At 36.5% G+C, this 25,048-nt stretch overlaps 1 protein-coding gene across 8 annotated transcripts in view; it reads left to right on the top strand.

Moving 5' to 3' along the window:
- Positions 1 to 25,048, top strand: part of ITSN1 (intersectin 1) — a 215,769-nt gene that overhangs the window by 56,564 nt on the left and 134,157 nt on the right. For all 8 annotated transcript variants that reach the window (XR_007407674.1, XM_049104747.1, XM_049104748.1 and 5 more), the window contains exons 2-5: positions 11,612 to 11,671; positions 13,951 to 14,043; positions 15,244 to 15,307; positions 24,745 to 24,905. Coding sequence is in view for 7 of the 8 variants with exons in the window: in XM_049104747.1 (XP_048960704.1) it covers positions 11,644 to 11,671; positions 13,951 to 14,043; positions 15,244 to 15,307; positions 24,745 to 24,905 (346 nt within the window). In the remaining variant the exon portion in view is untranslated. The remainder of the gene's footprint in view (positions 1 to 11,611; positions 11,672 to 13,950; positions 14,044 to 15,243; positions 15,308 to 24,744; positions 24,906 to 25,048) is intronic.

Genomic DNA, 25,048 nt, shown 5'->3' on the forward strand with positions numbered 1-25,048 from the left:
GAGTCAGACGCTTAACTGACTTAGCCACTCAGGTGCTCCTGTAAACATCTTAATAGCAAGGATCATGCTAATTATTCCTCACATAAGCAGACTCCATAATCTTGGCATAATGTGTAGACCATTAGCTTTGATTCTAGGAGTAGAGCTTCATGATATCGTTTGAATGAGATGAGGATTTAGAAATCAGCTCTTTTAGGATAACCTTGACATGTTTCAATGAGGAGATAAAAACTACTGATACAAGCCTGTTGTTTATGTATTAGATTAGTATAGCTTTATGTTGTCTGTGGGAATAAAACCTTTTTCTGAGTAAATGAGGAAGACTTTAAAGAGAGAAGATCTTTGAAAGGTATAAAGGCTTATCTTCAAATAATATCTAAATAGAAATGATTATCTGATCATAAATGAGAAGAATATGAAAATGTTAAATATGCTAATGCTCAGACTCAACAGTCAAAAAAACTCTTTTTCAGTTATCTTAACATTTGAAAATTTGACTACATCTAGAAAGGATTTATACTCTGGAAATTTGAATGAAAAGGCTTACTAAAATATCTAGCCCAAATGTTATTACTTTAGAGATGGAAGGACTGAAGTTTATATCTCTCCTATCATTCTAAATTTGTGTTTTAACGATATATTTTAATTTATTTTTATAGTTATGGCAGTGAATGCATTTCTTTTCCGAAAAGCTTTTATGATTTGCCTCTGGGGGTATGTATATTTTCCTCACACAAACCAAATGCTGATTCTGTGAGGCTTCATTCATGTCTACTCTTACATCGTATTCTAATTTTGTTTATATACTTAAAAATACTTTGATGTTCTTTTTCTTTTCCTTTCTTTTTTTTTTTTACTTAATCTACATTAGGATAGATGCAGAATTTGATCTGTGGTTACAGAGATTGACTAGTTTTATTATCTTTTTACTTTTTAATTTTTTTAAAGATGAACCAGTTTTTAATTGATGACATTTGTAAGAATACCTGGCTTTTATCCTACACTTTCTAGACTTTTTTCCCCACTTCAGTAAAATTGAAATTCAAAATATAGCTGTTACGTGCATTTATTATTTGGTCATGAAAGTATTTGGAAAACCCACTGGCCTTTGTGTATTTAGCAAAAGCATTCATTACAAAATACACTGGACATGTTAAGATTAAGATGAGTACTTTCTATTTTCTGGTAAAGCATTTTGGTTTCAATTAATGTAGACTATCCCCATCCCACCCCAGCTCTGTAAAAAATAAAAAACTTCTTAAAAATAAATCTCTCTTTGTCATCCTTACTAAATAATGTTATTAAGGATTCATAATAATAACCAAATATCTATCACTTAATTATATTAAATATTCTTGCCCAAAACCCTTGTTTGTCATTTGTTCTGTCTCTTCAGGTTTTTTAAAAGATTTTATTTATTTATTCATGAGAGACCCAAAGAGACAGAGACTAGGCAGAGGAAGAAGCAGGCTCATTCCCTGAGCCAAAGGCAGACACTTAGCTGCTGAGCCACCCAGGCATCCCCCTTCAATTAAGTTTTTAAGTTGAACTTAAAGTTGCCTTTTTGTTGTTTTTAATGATAAAATACTTCTCAGGAGTTATTGGGAATAAGTACCTCTCTCACATGATATTCCAACATAGATATTCTAATTTGTATTGAACTGTTAGGGTTGCAAAACTCTTGACTTTTATTCATAGGGATTTTTGTGTGTACGGCTTGTGACTCTTTTCAACTTTATCAAGATATAATTTAACTATACTAAACTCCATATGTTTAAAGTTTGCTATTTGATCAGTTTTGATATATATAATTACCTATGAAACCATCACCTTTCCCCAAAGTTTCTTTGTGCCTCATTATACCTTTGTAACCTGTCCCTTCCTTTACTCACATCTCCTGCCGAGTCCTGAATAGTTTTCTGTCACTATAGTTTATATTCGCTAGAATTTTTACAGAAATGTAGTTATATAGTATATATGTACATCCATGGCTTTTTTGCTTAGCATAGTAATTTGACATTCATGCATATTACAGCTTGTAGCACCAGTTGGTTCCTTTTTATTGCTAGGTAGTGTTAACAGATAGGTCACTACCTATCCATTTATCAATTGACTGACATTTGGGTTTCCAGTTTTGGCTTCTAAAATTAATACTCCTGTGAATGCTTGTATAGAAATCTTTGTGTGGACATAAAAATTCATTTCTTTTAGCTAAATACCTAGAATTAAAGTGGCTAAGTCCAATGGACTGTACAACCTTTTTTTTCTTTCTTAAGTAGGCTTCATGCTGGGCAACACATGGAGAGCTCTCTAATGCGCAGTGCTTGAACTCATGACCCTGAGATCAAGATCCCAGCAGAAATGAAGAGTCAAACATTTAATCAACTGAGCCATCCAGGCACTCTTGTAAAACTTTTTAAGAAAAGTATATTTTTCCATGTGGTTGTACCCATCTTATATTCCTGTCAGCGGTACATGAGGATCCTTGCTAGCACCTGGTATGGTCGGTCTTTTTCGTGTTTGGCACCCTAGTGTAAATATGGTGGCATATTGTTGCAATTTAATTTCCCTAATGTTGAGCATCCTTCCATGTGTTAATTTGGCCTTTTCTATAAATTATTTTGTGAAGTGTCTGATCATACCTTTTGACCATTTTCTCACTGAGTTGTTTGACTCAAATTTTTTTTTAAAGTAAAAAAAAGGCGATCCCTGGGTGGCTCAGCGGTTTAGCGCCTGCCTTTGTCCCAGGGCGTGATCCTGGAGTCCTGGGATTCACTCCCGTGTCAGACTCCCCCCATGGAGCCTGCTTCTGCAACACTCCCACCCCCACCCCTGTCTATCATGAATAAAAATAAAATCTTAAAAAAAAAAAAGAAAGAAACAACCACTGTGAAGTTCTGTGCTTCGCTATTGGCTGATATGGTTAAAATAATAATAATAAAGTAAAAAAAAAGTACTTATTGTGGAATAGAAGAAATGCAATTCAGGTTAAGCAAGCTCTGGTGAACTATAAGCAAATACTCTTCTTATTTTTAAGTTGTAAGAGTTCCTTATATACTCTGAATATAGTTCTTTTTTCTGATGATTGTATTGCAATTTTTTTTTCCTTCTTTATGGCTGGCCTTTTTGTCTTTTTAGTGGTACTTGTTTTGTTTTGTTTTTAAATTTTATTTATTTATTCATGAGAGAGACAGAGAGAGAGAGTCAGAGACACAGGCAGAGGGAGAAGCAGGTTCCATGCCCGGGTCTCCAGGATCATGCCCTGGGCCAAAGGCGGCGCTAAACCACAGAGCCACCCAGGCTACCCTTTAAGGGTACTTTTGAAGAGTTTACTTTCATTTTGATGAAGCCCACCCTTCCCTTTTTGTAAATAAATCATGCAATTTGTGTCCTAAAAAATTATTGTCTAGCCTAAGGTTATGAAGGTGTTCTCCCATCTTTTAGAATTTTAATGTTAAACTGTATGGTTTTAAATTAGTTCAAATTTAAATTTTAAAATTTTGACCCTTTTTGAGTTAATTTTTATGTATAATATGAAGTTAAGATCAGTGTTCTTTTTCTTTTTTTCCACATGGGCATCCCATTAATCTATTTCTGTTTGTTGAAAAGACTTTTTTTTTTTCTCTCCAGTGATTTGCCTTTGCTTCTTTACTAAAAATGAATTCATCAAACATGTATAAGTCTATTTCTGAACTCTTGTTTTCTGTTCCATTGATCTGGTGTGTCTCCCTTTATACCTGTTCCAAAGGTCTTGATTACTGTTGCTTCATAGTAAATCTTGGAATCAGGTAGAGTAAATTATCCAATTTTGTTCTTTTTAAAAACTGCTCTGGTTATTCTAGGTCTTTTTCATTTCAATGTAAATTTAATATCAGCTTATTTCGTTTCTACTAAAAAGCCTGCTGTAGTTTTTATTAGAATTGCTTTGAATATACACACCCATTTGGAAAAAATTGCAGTTTTAACAATATTGAATTTTCCAATCCATGAACTTAGTACATCTCTCTTTATATTGGTCTTTATTCCCCCACCTCAGTATTTTGTAGTGTTCAATGTAGATGCCTTGGTTTTCTTTTGCTTTGTTTGTTTTATTTTTTAAGTAAGCTCTATGCCCAACGTGGGACTTGAACTCATGATCAAGAGTCACAAGCTTTATAGACTGAGCCAGCCAGGCATCCCTAGATGTCTTTTGTTAAATTTATACATAGAAGTGTGCATTTTTTTTGGCACTCTACTGTAAATAGGATTGTTTGTCTAATTTCACTTTCCAATCATTTGTTTCCAGTATATTAACTTTCTATCTTGCAATTTTGTTATATCACACAAAATCAGAATTTGGTAAATTTACTTATTATAGTATTTAGTAGATTCCTTGGGATTTTCTGTAAGTACAGAGAGTTTTATTTTGTTCTTTTGCAATCTTTTTGGCTGTTATTTTTGTTTTTCATACCTTATTTCAGAGGCTTAGAACCTCCAGAACAATGTTGAATAGGAGTGATAAAAGCAGATATCCCTTACTTCTTATCTCATTGGGAGAAATTCAGTCTTAAACCATTAGTTATGATGTTAGCTGTCAGTTTTCATAGGTGTTCTGTGTCTGAGGAAGGTTCCTGCTAATCCTAGTTTTCTGAGAATTTTTATCATTATTGGGTTTGAGTTTTTGTCAAAAGCTTTTCTCCCCACATTTATTGAAATAATCATATTGAGGTTTTTTGCTTTATCCTTTTGATATGGTAAATTATATTAACTGATTATCAGCAATGTAAGCAAATCTTGCATTTCTGGGATAAACCCTACTTGGTCCTTTTATTATCCTTTTTATGTATTATTAAGTTTCAGTTTTTAATATCTTCTCTGAAGGATTTTGGCATCTGTACTACTTAGGGTCTTATAATTTTTTTGTGGTAATATCTGTCAGGTTATTAGAATTATAATGGCTTCAAAACTCAAGTTGGGCACTGATTCTTCTGTTGTTTGAAAAAGTTTGCATAGTTTTTGTATTGTTTTTTCCTTGACTGATAGAATTCACTGGTGAAACCATCTGAGAATGCAGTTTTCTTTGTTGGGTTCTATTAATAAAATCAGTTCTTTAATAAACATAGGAATATTTGGATATTATTCTTTTTCTCCTTGAATCAATTTTAGTAAGTTTTATTTTCCAAGAATTTGTTCATTCATATTGTCAAATTTGTTGTCATAAGGTTATTTTTAGTGTTTCTTACCCTTTGAATGTTTAATGTTTAATGTAGGATTGATGGTAATTTTGATCTGATTTGTCTTCTCTATTTTAATTAGTCTCAGTAAGGGTTTGTCTTTTTTTTTTCTTCAAGGAACCAGATTTTGGTTTCATTAATTTTTTCTATTGTCTTTTAAAAACAATTTTTAAAAATCTGCTCTTATCTTTATTATTTCCTTCTTTCTACTTCTAGTTTACATTGCTTTTTTCCCCTCAGCTGTTATCTTCTTCAGTATTGAGACCATTAACATTTAATGTAATTATTGGTATGTTATAATTAGATCTGCCATTTTATTGATTGTTTTGTTTATTCTCTCTGTTTTTTATTCTTCTACTCTTTGCCTTTTAAAAATTATTTGAGTAATTTTTAATATTCAATTTCATTTATCTATTGACTTTTTGGATATATTTCTGTGTTTTTATTTTTATTTTTTGAAGTACTATAGGGATTAAATATATATCTATCTAGTTTTCTTAGATTTCGTTTAGAGGTAATATTATGTTACTTCAAATAAAATGCTGAAGGCTTGCAACCATATAAGGCCCTTACTCTTACTCCATAGACCTTTCTATTAAAGTTATCCTAGGTATTACATTAATATACATTGAAAGCCCTGCTAGACAGTGTTACAATATTTTCTTTCAACAGTCTACATATCTTATGGAGCTTTTAAGAAAAATATAATTTTATATTTACCTAGATATTTACCATTTCTGTTGCTCTTCATTCTTGAAGGTCTAAGTTTCTCTCAAAAATTTCCATTTGATTTTTTTTTTTTTTAAGATTTTATTTATTCAAGAGAAACATACAGAGAGAGGCACAGATACAGGCAGAGGGAGAAAGCAGGCTCCATGCAGGGAACCTGACGTGGGACTCAATCCCGGGTCTGCAGGATCATACCCTAGGCCAAAGGCGGCGCTAAACGGCTGAGCCACCCGGGGCTGCTCTTTTTAAACTAGCTTTCTCTTCTCTGCGGAGACCATGTGTGTTTTCATTCATTTTATTTGTGTTTACCTTTACCTCATGGAACATAGGGATAATAGCTGCTCTAAAAAGCCTTTGTGATTATTTCAGTATTTGTATAATCTAAGATTTGGGATCTGTTGAGATTACAAACTTTCTTTGAGAATTTGTGAGATTCTCCTGGTTCTTTGTATGTCGAGTAATTTTGGATTACATCCTGGATATTGTGGATTTCCTGTTAGGTTCTGTGCGCTGTGGTAATCCCCTGCACAGTGCCAGTGTTTGTTTGAGCAGGTCTTCATCCTGATTAGTTTCAAACTACAAGTTCTGTCTGCTGTTGGCACACAGAGGTTCCATTGTCAGATCCGTTTTCGAGACTTTTGCTGTGCTGCTTTTGTTTTGTCCTGCAGCTCAGGTGTGAGCCTGAGTCTCATGGGAGTTCATTTATAGAATTACGTGATCCTCACACTCCCTGCCCACAGAGGCCCTTTTTTTTTTTTAGTTCCTTTGGCCAGAAGGACTGGGTTTCTATCAGAGCTTTACTGTTTGCACCTCAGCTTCACTGTGTAACTTCATGTCTGGGCCCACCCTTGGGGCATAGCTACTAGAGAAAAGTGAACAAAGTGAGGGGAGCTTTTGCCTCTCTTCTAAAATCTACTTTTCTTTACTTCTTACTGTCTTCAGGGAGTTGCTTTTTAAACTTTTTGCCCAGTTTTTAGTTTTAAGTGGGACAGGAATTGTAGTGGGCATGTGTGTGTGTGTGTGTGTGTGTGTGTATATATATATATATATATATATATTACCATAGCCAAACTAGAACTCTGATTTTTGACACTTAGAAATCTTAGATATGTGGTATTTGTTTTCATAAATTATTTTATTTTTTCAAATTACAGTAATACATGCAACCAATATATATAAAAATAGTAACAAAATACCTTGAACCAAGATGTTATCACCATGTTTCGTCTGTATAGCATAGAACTGAAAAGAAGGTGGGATTGTAAGATTCGATTAGTTTGCTTCATCTCTGTGTTACTATCTTTGTCTTGGGTCTGAGGGGAACCTAGCTGTGAATGGCATTTGAAGTACCTGTGGTTAAAAGAAATGTATGTGGGACTATTCCAACTTTATCCTTAAGGCAGCATTTGGACTTTTGTGTTAGTAAATAAGTCTAGGAGATATATCTTCTTCATACTTCAAGGTGATTTAGTTTTTATTAGGTCCATTCTTACCAGTATCCAACTGAGACCAGTGACAATTAAGGAACAGGGCTTTTAAATGAGGGGGAAAGAGACAGAAGGGCATTAGTTGACAGGTGTCAGGCACAAGCTGGGGTTGCAGTGCATTCCGTTGTCACTAATGGATATAAGATGAATGGGAAGCAGAGAGGGAGGGAGTAAAAGGGCCTGAAGACAGGGTTTATCTAATGTTCGTAATAGGTGAATGTTTTTGCAGAAAAGGTTCACAGAGGATGGGGAATTATTTCCTGAAATCTAGGAAGAATGGTAAACAGCAAATGCTCTTAAATGCCTCACAAGGAGCTGATGATGATTATAATATCCTTTGGAACCTAGGGCTTGTTATACTTTGTCTGTGATTCTTTCACAATAGCTGTGAAATATTTAAAGTGAGGCATATAATTATTTTATCTACAGAACAGTGACAGTAGTCTATACTTTTATTATTATGGATTAGTATTGATGATGCTAATTTCATAACCTGAATTGAGGACTATTTATTTGATCTTTCTCCAGGAATGGTTTTAGTAAAAGGACTATTTGTTCCTTGAAGGCTAGCTCAAACACACCCCTAAGATTATTTTTTCTTGGGATCTTTTTACTGTTACATCTTTACATTTCCAGTTATTTCTTGGTATTATGCCTTTTTAAAAGATCATTTTGGAAATTTACAGTGAAGTAGAAATACATCCATTTTCTCTAGATTCTCTGTTGCATAGAATTAAGACATAACACTTAAAGGATGCCTGGATGGCTCTGCCTTTGGCCCGGGGCGTGATCCTGGAGTCCTGGGATCGAGTCCCACATCGGGCTCCCTTCATGGATCCTGCTTCTCCCTCTGCCTGTCTCTGCCTCTCTCTCTCTCTCTCTCTCTCTCTGTGTCTCTCATGAATAAATAAATAAATAAATATATATATATTTTAAAAAACACTTAAGCAAAAATTCTAAAGGAAAAATACGAGCAAATTGGATCCTGTTATGTAGTAAAAGAGTGACATGCATATCTAAGTTGGGTTTTTACATAAATTCTAGGATAGTTTGTACTAGAAATATATTACTATAATTTAGTATGCTACTTTAGAAAGAAATACATGGTCATCTTATTAAACACTCTGAACAAATTTAGCAGTCATTTCTAATGAAAACTTTAAGTCAAATAATACTAGGAAACTGCCTAAACATGGTAAAAGCTATTTACCAGAATACAACAGCAAACATAACTATTCAAAACCTATTTCATTAGTTGTGAAATACCAAAACTATCACCATGAAAGTCAGGGGCAATATAAAAATTCCTGCTGTCCCAGCTATTGTATAGCTTAGCTTTATTGGTTTAGGCAAATAACATAAGCTTAAATTCTTTATTCCCAGAGGATATAGATCTAGAAAACCCGAGAGACTCATCTGAGAGACTTAGCACGGATAAGAAAATGTGTAAATTGGCTGGGTACCAAGAAGATAGTTAAATCAATAACTTTATTTTGCAATAAATAGTAAAGAATGGAAATAGATCAGGACAGAATGTTTTCTCATATTATGTATATGAAATATTTGCATTACTCTGCTTTTAGGAATAAGAGCTTACTGCTTTTGTAAAGCTCAACAAAAAAGAGGTATGATCTGTCAGTTTTAAGAGCATTATGAAGATTAAGTAAGATGAAACACATTAAAATTTTCTGGAAAATTATCAGGGTGCCTCATTTGGTTGAGTGACTTTTGATTTTAGCTCAGGTCATGATCTCAGGGTCCTGGGATCAAGCCCCTTGTCAGGCTCCACACTCAGTTGGGAGTCTGCTTGTCCCTCTTCCTCTGTTCCTCCTTCCATCCTTGGTCTTTCTCTCTCATATAAATAAATAAAATCTTTAAAAATGTATTTTTTTGGAAAATTGTCAAGCTTCCCTACACAATGTATTGAATGAGAAATAGTGAAAAGAGAATAGCAGTCATAGTTTCTAAAGAGAATTGGCAGTGAGAAGTAGCCTGCTTCAGAACTGGATCCAGAGACCCTCACTTAAATATGGCAGCTTGACCACATGTGTTTTCTTCCATAAAGTCTGCAGTGAACACAAAGGAAACCTAGCAGATATTAACTCACAGGGAGAAAGATAGAATGGAAAAGATAGTGAACAAAGGGTTTTAAGAATTTTCTAGAACCAAAGAGTGAATGGAGTGGTAAGTGAGTTTAGAGAAAGGTGCAACCTAATGCCTGCAGAGAGACAATATAGATGAGATGGGGTACAAGTCAGCTGTTTCCAGTAATGTCTTGATAGGCTTCAGAGTGTTTGGTGGCTGCTGCAGGCAGAGGTCAGTTTTGGAGGTGAAATGGAAATTCTTTAAAAATTTGTATCGAGATCTTTTGGGATGTCTTCTCCTGCATTCCCAGGAGATAGGTGACTTCTTCAGTCCCATTTTTCCTGGGGAGATGGGATGAGAGCATTAGAACCAGAGATGCTCCTGACAGAAGAGTGAGCTTGGGGTTGAAAATAAAGGGAGTATGTGCTCGTGTACACATGGAAGTGTAGGCCCCTTCATTTTCTCCTTTCTTTTCTGCTCCTCCAAAGCCAGCACCTTCCCATACACTTCTGTCTGGCAAAACTGAGCAACTTCAACAAAGAGACCTCTGCATATTGACATTTGGAGGTCTCCCAGTGAAAGGTGACTGGGCACATTTGACCATTGTGTATAGAAGCACATCAGTCAATAGACCTGGCACCCACACCCATTTTTTAATGCCTTACTTTTAAGTATGAAGGAGCACCCAGGGGTCGATCACCAGATATATGAGGAAAGCCTCAAAAGTGAGAGACACAAAGCAATCAACCAACAAACAAAACAGGAATTAAATGAATAAGAAGCAAGAAAATGAAAGAACAGGGGCAACTGGGTGGCTCAGTGGTTGAGCCATCTGCCTTTGGCTCAGGTCGTGATTCTGGGGTCCTGGGATCCAGTGCCACATCGGGCTCCCTGCAGGGAGCCTGCTTCTCTCTCTGCTTATGTCTCTGCCCTTCTCTGTTTCTCATGAATAAATAAATAAAATCTTTAAAAAAAAGAAAATTAAAGAACAAAATACCCTCCTCACAAAAACAAAAACACATCAAAAGGGTAAAAGATGTTGTGCCCATTATGAAAAAAAATAGAGTACTAGAAATAGAGTTAAGGACAAGAAAGCTTTTGGCAGTATAAAAGAGCCCTAGGCAACCTGAGGGCTCAATCCTAGGACCCTGGGATTTTGGCAGTATTAAAAAAAAGAAATCCATGGACGGATTGGAATATGAAATTGAAGAGTATTAGGGCAAGGGACTGTCATTTTAAAAATCTAAATGTTTATAAATATTTAATAGTCGTTTTTTTAACTATTTGCATCTACTATTTGCATCATGAAAATATTCATTACTTTTGGAGTATTTTTGTTGAGGAAGAAGACAGGGTTGGTTTCACATTGGCTGTTCATGAACAAATAATGCCTGATGGGGATTTTGGAGTGTTGGGGTTGCGTTGGGTATTTTGGACAGACATTAGTACATTATACATTATTTACCACCTTTTGCAAAATTACCAGTGTTTTTCGGGAGTGGAACACAGGCTGTGGCGATTGCTGGCCCTGCTCAGATCGTGCTCCGTCACCAAATGTGTGGTATTGCTCAAATGACTTCATCTATCTGATTCTCATTTTCCTCCTCTGGAATAAGGGGTGGAAATACTGGTCTGTCTCACCTGTATCATAAGGGCTGTGATGATGAAGGAGGAAGAGCTATTAAGCACCTACAACAGTGTGCAGCATGTACTAAGTGCTCATTAAAAGAAGCCGGTGTTACAACCACCAAGTAGATGCGCTGGTATATATGTAGATGGCTAAGAAAAACATATATTTAAAGAGTAACAAATACAATATTAGTGATACAACAGGCTGCCCTGAGCCAGTAGTATCCAATGAAAGCTTCTTGTTTCCAGAGTCTTGCATCAACATTCCCCAGTACCTGTCAGTGTACCTGGCGCTAAGGAGCTTCAGAAATTAATGAATGAACCTTTTCCTTGTAACTTCCATTTGTGGTGCTGTTCCGCAGCGCTGGCACTACTCTGTTTCTTATCATTGAAAACAATGTTTTAGTGTGTTTATAAGTATATAGGAATGAAATTTTCAGAAACTTAAATGTTGCGTTTCAATTACAGGCGTCGATTAGCAAGGTAAAAGTGACAGAACCATGGCTCAGTTTCCAACACCTTTTGGAGGTAAGTTTTTAAAGATTTTCTTTTTTTAATGTATTCAAGACTTACTTTCTTCTTTTTGTTTTAATAGGCTCCATCCCAATGACCCTGAGATCAAGAGTTGCATGCTCTACCGACTGAGCCAGCCAGGATCCCTGAGAACATTTTTTTTTTTTTTTTTAAGATTTTATTTGAGAGAGAGAGCAAGCATGGGGAGGGGCAGAGGGAGAAACAGAGGGCAGAAGCAGACTCCCTGCTGAGCAGGGAGCCCTAGGCAACATGAGGGCTCAACCCTAGGACTCTGGTATCATGATTTAAGCCGAAAGCAGACCTTTAACCAACTGAGCCACCCAGGCACCCGCCCGAGACCATATTTTTAATATTGTTTCATCTGGATTCCTTGGAAACATTTCCCAGGCATCATATCATTTCATCTACACATATTTTAGTGTGTGTTTCTGAGAGACATGAACTCTCTTAAAGACATAACTACGATACCATTAATCACACCTATAAAATTCACAGTAATTCCATAATATTCTTAACTATCACATCAGTGTTATAGTTTCCCTGAAGGTCTTCAGACCTTTTTTGTTATGGTGTGTCAGTTCAAATCAGGATCCAAACATTGCTCACAGTTCACATGTTTCCTGCGCCTTTCACTGTTTTCTCTTTGCATTGTACTTGTGGAAGCGACCGGGTCGTTTATTCTGTATTTTTTCCCAAAGCCTGAATTGGAAGCAGGACATTTTTGTTTGTTTTACTTTATCTGCCTGAAACGTATCAATCTGCATAAAATTTTTTTTCAGGTAATTTTTCCTAATATTATGATAAAAGTGTTAAATATTAGTTTTGCTTACTGGCCAATTTTTTTTTTTTTTAAGGGAAGGTGCCATTATTATGACTGTCTTTTGGCAACTGTCTAATCCAGTCATGAGGAGAGTGAGGCACAAATCACCACCCTTCTGATCACATCTGTTAAAGCCCCCATGAAATTCCAGTACAGAACTCTGTAAACTTTTCAAAACCATTAGCATTATTGTTTTATTTTTATCCCTCTTGTTAATTCCTGGGCAGGTTTGTGTTCTGTTGTGTTTTTGCTTTTGCTTTTGTTTATAATTCTAGGTTTAAATTTGACAGGGCAGTACAAGTTGCAGGATTATGAGGCCTCTGAGTGAAGGGATCATAGCTGTTTCAGGCACTATGATGTCTCTGATATCTGACACAGTGCCTGGCCTATATGAGGCAGCCAGTAAATGTTTTCAGTGACTGAATAAATCCCACCCTTCCTGTTGCTGTCCTACCAGACAACATAGAGGGGACATGTGATGTTCAGACATCTTGCTTTTGTGCTGGTCACATTCATATTTTGTATGAAACATACATATGGCCTATTCCCAACTTTTTGGAAAGTATCTGAACTTTTGATGGTCTTCCATCTGTGTAGTCTAAAATTATTTTGATGACATTGAGGAGACCTAGGACTAAAGTGAAGTGTGTGGGGGGGGACAATCTGGTCAGTCTTTGAGCTGAAAGTGAAGGAAAACCCAAATATCATTCTCTTTGGTTTGCCTTTATTTTTTTTCCAGGATACTCACTTTTAAATGCATCTTTATTGAGGTATACTTTACGTATCATAAAATTCACCAGTTTTAACTGTAAAAGTCAGTGGCTTTTAGTAACTTTACAGAGTTGTGTAATTATCACCACAGTCCAGTAGTATTTCAATATGTCATTCCAAAAAGATTTCATGGAATCACATAGGATATGAATTGTGAAGCACTGCTTCTCTTATAACTTTCTCCTGTAACATTTAATAAACCTGAGATTGTAGTTTTAAATTCACTTGTTTCTTGAGTTTATGTAAATAAGTGCCTATTAACTTATGTTTTTATACAGTCTTCCTAACTATAAGATTATAGGACAGGTTTTTTTAAAAATAAAGAATATGTGCCAGTATCATTTTTATTTTTGCCTGTTTTAATTTTTTTTAATTTTTAACGATTTTATTTATTTATTCATGGGAGACAGAGGTAGAGAGGCAGAGGTAGAGGCAAGCTCCCCGCCAGGACCCCGGGATCATGCCCTGAGCCCAAGGCAAATGCTCAACCACTGAGCCACTCAGGCATCCCTACTCTTAATTTTCTAATTTATATGCATAATTTCTGAGGACAAATTGATGTTAATCAAATAATTGATAACATACTGAAAAAAATCTGAAAGTACTAGGGAAATAATGCATGTGAGCACTTTGTTACTCTTTTCTCATTGAATAATTTCTTTGTTTTTTCTTTGGGTTGTAGGCAGCCTGGATATCTGGGCCATAACTGTAGAAGAAAGAGCAAAGCATGATCAACAGTTCCATAGTTTAAAGCCAATATCTGGATTTATTACTGGTAATCGGAATCAGTATTTTTATGTTTTTACTTATCAGTAGTGCATATATCTGTGGGAAATCTATTACACAAACCTGAGGTGGACACATATGACCAAGGGGACATCTGCCTTAGTGTTGGGCCTATTTTCTTTCAGTTGCTTTTCCTATATTGCATTCAAACCTGTTTACATTCTATAACGGATATCAAGCCACTTGTTTTAGGTATATCACTGATGGGAATTGGTAAAGGTCAGTGGATCATATTCTTTAAGTAGTAAACCAATGAACTGTGGTCCTTGAGCTAAAATGTTTGTTTAATTCTGATCTTGAACTGGTTTGGGAAATGTAAATAAATGAACAGATTCTGAATATTAAAAAAAAACAAACAGAATTCTCATGTTATATCCTGAAGTTCCTTTTGTACTTTGCCTTTTCTTTTGTGTGTGTTTTTTTTTTTAAGATTTATTTATTCATTTTAGAGAGAGAGAGTGAAAGAGAGCATGCGCATGAGTTGAGGGAGGGGAGGAAAAGCAGACTGTGCTGAGCAAGGAGCCAGAAATGGGGCAGATCCCAGGACCCTGAGATCATGACCCCAGTTGAAACCAAGAGTCAATCTGTCATTTAACCTACTGAGCTACCCAGGCGCCCTGCCTTGTTTGGTTACTTTTCAGGAGATAGCTTTAGAAAAAATGGGATCTAGATTTCCTGGTGACTTGTTTTTGTGTGTGTATATCACAGTTCTCTTTAAATAATTCATTCTTAATTGTTGATGTGACTCGTGTAATCATTACTTTTCCCCCATTAATGTAGCAGAAACACTGACAGTTTGAAGTGTAGATATTAGGAATAGCAGAGAACCTAAAAAAGTAGAAGTGTGAGTCATCAGTTGCTTGAGGATCCCTGTAGATGTGCTTTGTCATTTGTCAACTTATTCCCATCTTAATTATTAGCAGGTGAACTAAAGTGGACAATCACATGATAGTCCCTTTTTTGAGATGGTTTTTTTAAAGTGTTAAGTTCTAAAGTCAGTGAATTCATGAGTGAATCTGATGGATTCATTTTGCTGTTGCTTATAAACTTAACTATTTGGCTTTTAACATATATTTAATTCAGTATTTGCAGAATTACTAACCTCTTTCTTATTTTTATAATTGTGCTATAAGAAAATCTCTGTCAGCTGCTCGTTTTTTTTCTGAAACTTTTTCTAATTAATTTACAGGTGATCAAGCTAGAAACTTTTTTTTTCAATCTGGGTTACCTCAACCTGTTTTAGCACAGATATGGTAAGTTGGAACTTCACATAGCAGAAGGTAACATAAAATATTCCAGTAGTATCATTTCTTAAGATCTTGAAGGCAAACATAAATCTCTAGTCTGAAATATTCTACTACTTCTTACCAGAGAATACTTCTGAAAAATTATCTTTCTAATGTGGAATGTTAGGAGAAAAAAAGAAAAAGTGGTGACATTTACAGGATCAAAAAATTGAATTTCCAGTGGAGAAATCAACAGTTTGATATTTTCTCATCAGTTTGTTTTAGCTTCATCTACATCACCCATACTCACCTGAATGTCCCACATTTCTTGCTTTATAATGTAGTGGTCGTGTATGTTATTTGACTAAAAAGTAAAGAAATATTGGAGGGCCGCGAGTGAAATAACTCGTATTTATTACAGTGTTGTACAAGGTAAAGGCATAATAAACACCATTGAATTCCTTGATTAACTATCACAAAAAAGCATTCAGTCTTTTGAGCTCATAGGAGAGAAAGGGACCATAGAAAAGAGTGGCAAATGTAATTTTGGATTTTAGGTTCATGATTTTGGTTATGCCATGCTGAGGTCTGTTGCCAGGAAATCACATTTTCCTGCACCATGCAGTTCTTGCAATTAATACTTCATTTCCAGGGCTTGTTAGTGTTGTGGGGGCATCTTTCTGCGTAGTACAAAGAGCACAGGGTTTGTAGTCATAGACCCTTGTTTGAATTCCAGCTGTACTACATTCGGTCTTTATGATTTGAACATGTATTCATGCTCTCTGACCTCTGTTTTCTAATCTAGAAAATGGGCAGATATATTTTCCTGGCAGGGTTGTTGAGAAGATTAGCAGAGAAACTGTATATAAAGGACTTAGTGTGGGATGTGTAATAGACCCTCAAAACGAAACTCGAAACGGTACCTGTGTCATCATGAGGGACTGGGTAGGCCCCATAACTAAATTGTCCAGCTAATTGCTTGTCCCCCAAAATGATCGACCTTTCTTACAATTTAATGGAAATTGATAAAGATCAACATTGTCCCTTCTTGCCTTCAAGCAGAGTCTAAAGAATGTAGCCTAAGCTTGATGACCAGTGTCATCAGTATGAAAATCATTTACTGTGTTCTGAATAGCAACGCTCTCATGGGAAATACATCTATTTGTATACGGGTAAATTTGAATTGAAACTAAATGATACCAGATTCCTGTGCTTTTTTTGGTGTCTGCTTTATGTTTTTTCCTGGTTGTCAGCATATTGGCCGCCAGGCCGTCTCTTCAATTGGTGAGCCTCCTCCTGTGATGCCCTTCTAGCTCTTACTTCTGATCTACTTTCAGCTGGGAAAGTCACATAACCAAGGTTTTGGAATTATTTTTAAAATAAAATGAAAGGTTTGCAAGGGGTGGGGAGGCAGAGGGGAGGAGAGCAAGAACTCATGCTCATGTGAGCACGGGGGGCACTGACCTGGCACTTAAATGCCCGAGTTTAAATTCGAGAGACATGGGACATGTGTGTTAACTGTAAGAAGCTTTCTTTTGCTTTGTGTTCTGGTATGATTGTACTTCACACCGGCGATCAAGGTCACTCACTAGGGCCTTTGTTTACTGGACATAGCTTCTTCCATTGAATTCTGCTTCTATATTTCTAATTTATGAATGTTCATTCAAGAAGCAGTTTTTGTTTTTGTTTTAAGATTTTATTTATTTATTCATGAGAGACACAGGGAGAGAGGCACAGACACAAGAGGGAGAGGGAGAAGCAGGCTCCATGCAGGGAGCCCAACGCAGGACTTGATCCCAGGTCTCCAAGATCACACCCCAGGCTGAAGGCGGCGCTAAACGGCTGAGCCAACCGGGCTGCCTGAAGAAGCAGTTTTACGATGCATATCTGCTGTGAGAAAATCTCCCATTTTTTCATTCAACAATGGAAAAATATTTATTGAATGTCTTCTATGGGTCAGTTACTATTGTAGGTGCTTGGGACAAAGCAGTGAACAAAATAGAATCTTTGCTTTCATAGAAATTGCAATCTGGTGAAAGGATATAATTAATAGCAGTATAAAAATTGTCACATGATAATAAGTGTTATGGAGAAAAATAAAGTATTATCCAGTAAATTTCACTTTTTTCCCCCAATTAAGACAGTTGTTAGCTTTCCAAAATGTTTTTGGCTAAGCATATTAAGGTCATTTTTCCAACTTACTATTTTTATGGTGAAAGTTTTTATTAACAGTAAAGGTGATGAATTGGCAGTCTTGCTTGAGTCAAAACTGTTGTCTAATTTTTGCTGATATTTTCTTAATGAATTTGTGATGGTGTATTTTCCTTTTATCATGAATTGTTATTGGGAGGAGGGAAGCAAGCCTCTAGGTATCTTTTCTCAAAAGAAATAATCTTTGAGGAATCATTGATTTCATGAACCGCAGATGTCCTGCTAAGATGATGGAATAATGTAGTGCAAAGTATGAGTTAGATCTGTCTTTCAGCTCTACCTCTGATACTTACTCACTTAGTAACCCTGAGTAATAAATACTTGACCTCTTCAAAGTTAGATTTTTAAATGTATAAATAGTAACAGTTGATCAAATGGAATAGTTTTCACTCCCTGTCTCTCATGTTAATCTTGTGTTTTCCTAATAGTTTTTCTGCTGGGGTCCCAGGGAACGCCAATTCCCCTTTTGGTAGAAAGAGGAATGGGTTTGAGTCAGAAAGTTTGGGCAGTCCCTTTGTCAGTCATATGGGGGAGAAGAAAATTTTGGATTGAGAGGAACTATAATATTCTCTATCTCTCTGGGCCTTTCTTTCTATTCTGTGGATATCAGTTCATATCTATGAGTGATAGGGACTCCTGGGAAATATGTGTTACAAACCTGTACAATTTTTGTGCCAGGTAGAAATTGTATTCCAGTTCACTATAAGTGAACTTATATTCATTTATCTTTTTTATTTTTTATTTTTTATTTTTATTTTTATTTTTTTTTATCTTTTTTAAAGTAGGCTCCATCCCCAGCGTGGAGTCCAACACGGGGCGTGAACACACAACTCTGAGATCAAGACGTGAGCAAAGATCAAGAGTCAGATGCTTAGCCAACTAAGCCACCCAAGCTCCTCTAGTTTGTGAACTTTAAACTATAACCTACTCATACTTTGGAGCTCCTTATCTATCCAATCTAATTTCCAACTAATAATACAGGAAAACCTGAATTCTCAGAGGATGGACTCATGTCAGTGTGTGTAATGCCAAATTGTATCAGTGGCCAAAGGTGGAACAGCTTCCTAGAAATTGTCTTACTAATAAGGAACTAGAAGGAAACTGGCAAACATCCTGTATCATTTTGGCAACTTTGGATACTTAAAGTTGTTCCAGTGTTGGCCTACGTGTGCAGAGGGAAGAGAAGAAAGCAGAGGGGGGCAGACAGGAACCTTGATGGTCCAGGAAATAAAAAGAGGCTGAAAGAAGAAGGCTATCGCATCAGAGCCAGTAGAGGCCACAAAAATGGAGATTTGAGTCTTCTAAGGAGAGAAATGAGAAGGCAGGCCTACCCAGAAGCAGACTCTGGGAGAAAAGGCAGAAACCAGAGACATAAATGCAAATATGAGAACAGCTTGGTGATCTGTTCAAGGATGGGGCCATGGGGGCAGGGCCAACAGCTGTATAACATCTAGTGTCTTAGGACACTACTGTGTTTCTGTGAGAAGAGCCTTCAGCCCCCAGCAAGATTAATTTGCCAAACTCACAAAAAAAGAAAGGAATGGAGGAAGGGAGGGAGGGAGGGAGGAAGGGAGGGAGGAAGGAAGGGAGGGAGGAAGGAAGGAAGGAAGGGAGGGAGGAAGGAAGGAAGGAATTAGGCATCCTGGACTCTTCTTGTTCCCCTCTCTTCCATGCCTTGTCCCCTTCATCCCTCATCCCCTCTGTCTCTCATCCTATCCATCCTCAGTGGATGGCATTGAGGATCTGTCCAGCTGCTGGGAGGCATGCTTGATTCCTTTCTGTTCCTCAAGCTACACATTCAGTCTATTAGTGCATTCTTTTGGCTCCATTTACAGACTTTTCTCCCCAGTCTGACCATTTCTTCCTGTCTCCGTTGCTATTGTCCTCATTTGTCATCCCACTTGGGCTCACTGGTCACCATTTCAACTGGAGTCTTTCACACTTGCCCCAAGTTTAGATTTCATTCTCCATATAGCACCCACACTCTCTTTGTAAAAAGTAAATCCATTTTAAACTCCCCATTGAGAAGAAAACCGAAAGTCCTATCTATCAAGGCTACAAGGCCCAACCTGAGCTGATTCTCGCCTTTTTTTCATCTCTTATTTTGCACCCCTCTCTTCCTCAATTTTTGTATTCTAGTTTTGCTGACCTTCTCTCTCTGCTTAAATGGGCCAGGCTCTTTCTTGCCTCTGGGTCATTGTACTTGGTATTTCCTCTTCCTGTAATATGTAATGCAGTTTTTCAAGATTCTCACACAGCTAACTAGCTGATTACCCTTCAGGTTTCAGAGAAGTACTTCCTGACCACTTGTCTAAAGTGGTTCCGTTTGCCCACCTGCTCCTGCCCTCCATCTTCTCTTTCCCATGACCTCATTTTATTTCTGAACAGCATGAACCATCATGGGGAAGAATTTGATTAGTTTTCTTGTTTAGTGGTTGCTTGTACTCAAATACCATCTCTGTGAGGGCAGTAACCTTCTCTTTCTTATTCATAGTGCTAACACCAATTCAGGAAGTGCCTACACTGCAGTAGGTCCGTATCTTCAAAAATTATTTGTTGGATGAATAAATGAATGAATGAACGAATGAATGAATCAGTGCATAGGCTGGATTGATCTGTGCATTGAGCGCTGAGCATCATGTGAGCATCCTCTGTGGATGAGATGGGCCCCTAGAGACCTACAGGCTTCCAGCTCCAGGGCAGGAATGAGATGTGGGAGCAGAGGTACCTAGAACAAAGGAGTACTTTCACCATTGCCACACTCAAGTCTGCAACCCGCACAAGCAGACTGTGGAGTTCAGGAGTACTTACAGTTATAGACTGAGGATACATGAAGTACTCTGTTACTCCTGTGTTAAAAAAACAAATCAAACCAACAGCATTTGTTTTTGTTTTCATTCAGTTTAGAGATCTCCTTTCTTTGTGGACTTAATTTTATTTCTAAATATGTCACACAGTAACAAAGTTCCAAAAGCCAACACTATAACAAAAGGGAACTCAGAAATGTCACTGCTTGTGCTGTCCCTTCATCCCTGTGTGCATCTATTTAGTTTCTTATCATCCTTCCTCTGTTTATTTTTGTGGAAAAAAAGTAGCCTCATAATATATCATGTGTGCGTATCTATTTTACTTCCTCTTTCTTCTTACTTAAAAGGTTACCAGACATGAATGTTCTTTTGTCTTCTGCTTTTCTCACTTAACACATTCTGGAAATCACTCATATCATTCCATAGATATCTCTCTCTCTCTCTCTCTCTCTCTCTCTCTTTTTAAAGATTTTATTTATTTATTCATGAGAGACAGAGAGGCAGAGACATAGGCAGAGAGAGATGCAGGCTCCATGCGGGGAGCCTGATGTGGGACAATCCCCAGACATTGGATCACGCCCTGAGTTGAAGGCAGCCCTCAACCACTGAGCCACCCAGATGTCCCTCTCTCTCTTTTTTTCCTACAGGAACATGGTACCCATGGTAGAAGATACACCTTAGTGTATTTAACCAGTCTCCTGTGTGTTTCAGTTATTTCCAATAATGTAATAATGAGCTAAAACATAGTTTTTTTTTTCATATATTCTTGGTGTATCTTCAGGGTAAATTGCTATAAGTGGATTTGCTGGGTCAAAGAGTAAACTCCTAGGTAGTTCTATAGATGTGGCGAGATTCCCTTCATTTGGAGTTGCAACACTTTTTGCTACCTATGGTGTGTGTGAGTGATACATGGTTTATTTGTCCCTTCAGATTTCAGTATACTTATGGTCCCCCTCTCATTTCAGCTCTGCCTATTGCTATGTATGTATGTATGCTATATATTTAGGATCAGTTGGTTTTTAAGAGTCATATACAATAATTTGACATATACTTCTTTTTTGCACATGTTATTTTTTTCACCTTGGAAGTTTTGTGAATTTAATTTTAGGATTCCTAGGCTTTTAGTTCGTCTTTTGGGGGATTATTAGAAATGAGTAAACTATAGATGGGAAGTGAAAGTGGATGGCAGATCTGAGGCTTTTTTGCAGAGAAATCTTGAGAACTAGAATTTCAGCTCTTCCAGTATTCCAGCTCTTTCATTGGGAGAGGGGAGTGGGGAGAAAGCTGAGCTTTGTAGCATTAACTATCATATTTGCATAAAGTCCTTTGAGTTTTCACTATGGATGAGTCCCAATATTTAATGTTTTGTTAGTTGAGAAATAAAAGTTTTAAGAAAGATCACATAAAATTCTCAGAAAAAAATGTGGGATTGTGGTGGGTGGCTTAAAGTCATTCATCTGGAATTTGAGAATTCCATGTCTCCTTTCCTCTCCCACTGAAGCACGTCAGTGGAAGGTTTTTAGAAACATGAAATTCTTCTATTTTAGAAGTTTACAGTATATTAGAAAGTCTCCTCTCCCCCAACAAGTCATTATTCCACATTAGATATTTGTTTCTCATTAGAAAATGTGTTTGGTGGGGGTGGGCAGTGATGTGGGGAATAGAATGTAAGACTCTGCTTGATTTTTCTTTTTAAGTATGCATGTTGACATTGATTATTGGCAAGTTTTCTTTTTCTCCCAAGAACCACTTGATATAACTGAATATCTTTTTTAAAAACTAAGCAAAAAGAAAGTTCACCCTCTCATTTTACCTATTTAACTTCCTTTATAAAACATGAAAGATAGTTCTAAAAATAAAATAACCAGAGACCAGTCTCTGTTATGAATATAGGTATAAAAATCAAAACAAAATCTTAGTAAATAGAATATCACAATGTATTTACAACTCTGGCCAACTGGAGTTAATGCCAGGAGTGCAAGTTTGGTTCAGAATCAAGGCATTTTCTCAATATTTTAGCAACAGATAAAAGGAAGTGTGATCAGAACAGCAGATGCTGAGTAGGCATTTGATTTAAAAAAAAAAAACTATATATATATATATTTATTTATAGTAACTATTTCTAATATGTAGAAAGGAAGCTTTTTAAATATATCAGGTTACTTTCTAAAGATCACTACCAAATATTATTCTAAACAAACACTCTAGCCCTTTCACTGAAACCCATAACTTAGCAGGATGCTCACACATTTCAATGATGTCTTAGAGACAGTAAGACCAATAAAAAAGAGGAAGTGTATAAATATTGGAAACGAAAGTTAACTCTCTTTTTTGTTAGTTATGTGATGGTAAACCTAGTAAACCTAAGAGATTTTAGGTTAAAGAAGTAATATGTATAGAAGTTTGATAAGATAGCTGAATATAGCATAAATGATTATTAAAAGTAAAATTTTTCTCAATGCACTGAAATATGGAAATGGGGAAATGTTCCATTTTAAATAATGATGGAAATTTATAAAACTCCTAAGAATACATTTAATAGAAGTAACTGGGACATCTGGGTGTCTCCATTAAGTGTCCGACTCTTGGTTTTGGCTCAGATCATGATCATCAAGGTCATGGGATCAGGCCCATCATCAGGCTGTATGCTCAGTATGAAGCATGGTTGAGATTTTCTTTTTTCTTCTCTTTCTGCCCTTCCCCCTGCTTGCACATACCCTCTGTCTCTCATATCAATCAATCAATCAATAAAATATTTTAAAAAAGAAAAGTAACTACATGAAGAAAATGATCTAATCAAGAGTTGGGTGCTTAACCAACTGAGCTACCCAGGCGCCCCAAGAAGTTATGTCTTGCCAGATACCAGAACATTCATGGAGCCAGTGTGATCAGATCATTGTCATATTGAACTGGGAATTGGTCTGAGTAGATAGTCCAGAAATAGGTTTCACTTCAGATGAACATTTAATACACAGCAAAAGTATTCTTTAGTTCCATGAGAAGAGGCTGAATTAGTTAATTAAAGTAGTATTATATTAGTTTCAAGCATATAATGTGCCTTGATGATTTGTGTACATTACAAGATGATCACCATGATGAGTGTAGTTACCAACTGTCATCAGAGAGTTCTTACAGTACTATTGACTATATTTCCTGTGGTGTACTTAATTTATCTTATAGCTGGAAGTTTGTACCTTTTAATCCCCTTTGCCTATTTTATGCATCTCCCCACTCTGCTCCCCTGGCAACCACCAGTTTCTCTGTATTTATGTCTGTTTCTGTTTTACTTTGTTTGTTTCGTTCTTTTGAATTCCACATGTAAGTGAAATCATATGATTTAAAATTGTAGAATTTCTATTAGTAAAGATATTATTCACAAATGAATGAACTAATGAAATTTTAAAAGTCCACCATTGACAGATAAACAGTGAAGACCTAATATACAGTAAGCTCTTGTAGACTGACAAGAAAATGACATGCAGTCCATCAAAAAACATTAGCAAAGGATGTGAATGAGTAATTCATGTACCATATGAAAAATGAGCCTCAGGCTCACTATTGGTGAAAGGAATTGGATTAGCCTGGTGAGGTTTGCCAAAGGGGATCATTGACTGCAGGAGGGCCCCGGTGTGCTCCTGCCTGAAGCACAAATGTGATTTCTGTAGCCTATCTCCCACTTGATGACTTTTTCTAACTTCTAAAAGAATGGTGTTGACTCTTACAACTTTCTGTGCTACCAACGATTTTTAACCTTTGTTGTAAGTCATGCTTTTCATTGTGTTTCATGTTTTCTTTCCCTGAGTTAACTCCGGCAATATAGGATATGTTCTATGAAAGTTAATTGTCTTTTGGGCACTACCTAGATGTGGCTTGCTTTATTTCTTTCATTCATTCATTCATTCATTCATTCATTCATTTAATTATTTATAAAGGTTTTATTCATGAGAGACAGAGAGGCAGAGACATAGAGAATAAGTTAAAGCATCTTAACATGTTTAATATTTAGACTAAAATGAAATCTGGATGAACATTTTTCATGCAGAGAGGTTAATTGTGAATATGCACAGTTGTGGTTTGCATAAAGTCATTTCCACTTGCAAACCCCATATTTGAGAGAATATACATTAAAACTCATTGCACCTGAAACTAATGTAACAAATCTACTTCAATTTAAAAAAAAAAAAAAAGGAAAATTAAAATCCGGGGACAAAAATACTCATTGCAAGTTGCACTTGACCATTTATGTCTGAGTACCATCTTTAAGTAATAAACACATCTTAAGCTCATTTAATTTTCACAGCTTTAAAGATGTAGTAGAACTATAGCATAGCATGTCATGTCTCCATGGTGAGGATGAAGGGACCTGACTAGTCCGTTCTGGGGGTTGGTGGGTGTGGTGGTGGTTTATGGTCAGAGTCATTCCTAGCCCTTGACGTTGGTTTGCAGGGCGCTAGCTGACATGAACAATGATGGACGAATGGATCAAGTGGAGTTTTCCATAGCTATGAAACTCATCAAACTCAAGCTGCAAGGATATCAACTTCCTTCTGCACTTCCCCCCGTCATGAAACAGCAACCAGTTGCTATTTCTAGCGCACCAGCCTTTGGTAAGTATGAAAAGGACGTGGTTCCTATATTTCACCATATATTTTAAAAAGAAATATTTCCCCTTCTCAGTTTGTGACCTTGTGATAGTGTAGGAGGTGATTCTGTCCAAAAAATGATGGTCCTGGTCCCTTAAAGGGCAGAG

This window comes from Canis lupus, chromosome 31, assembly GCF_003254725.2.
Source record: "Canis lupus dingo isolate Sandy chromosome 31, ASM325472v2, whole genome shotgun sequence".
In the NCBI taxonomy this organism is placed as follows: Eukaryota; Metazoa; Chordata; class Mammalia; order Carnivora; family Canidae; genus Canis; species Canis lupus.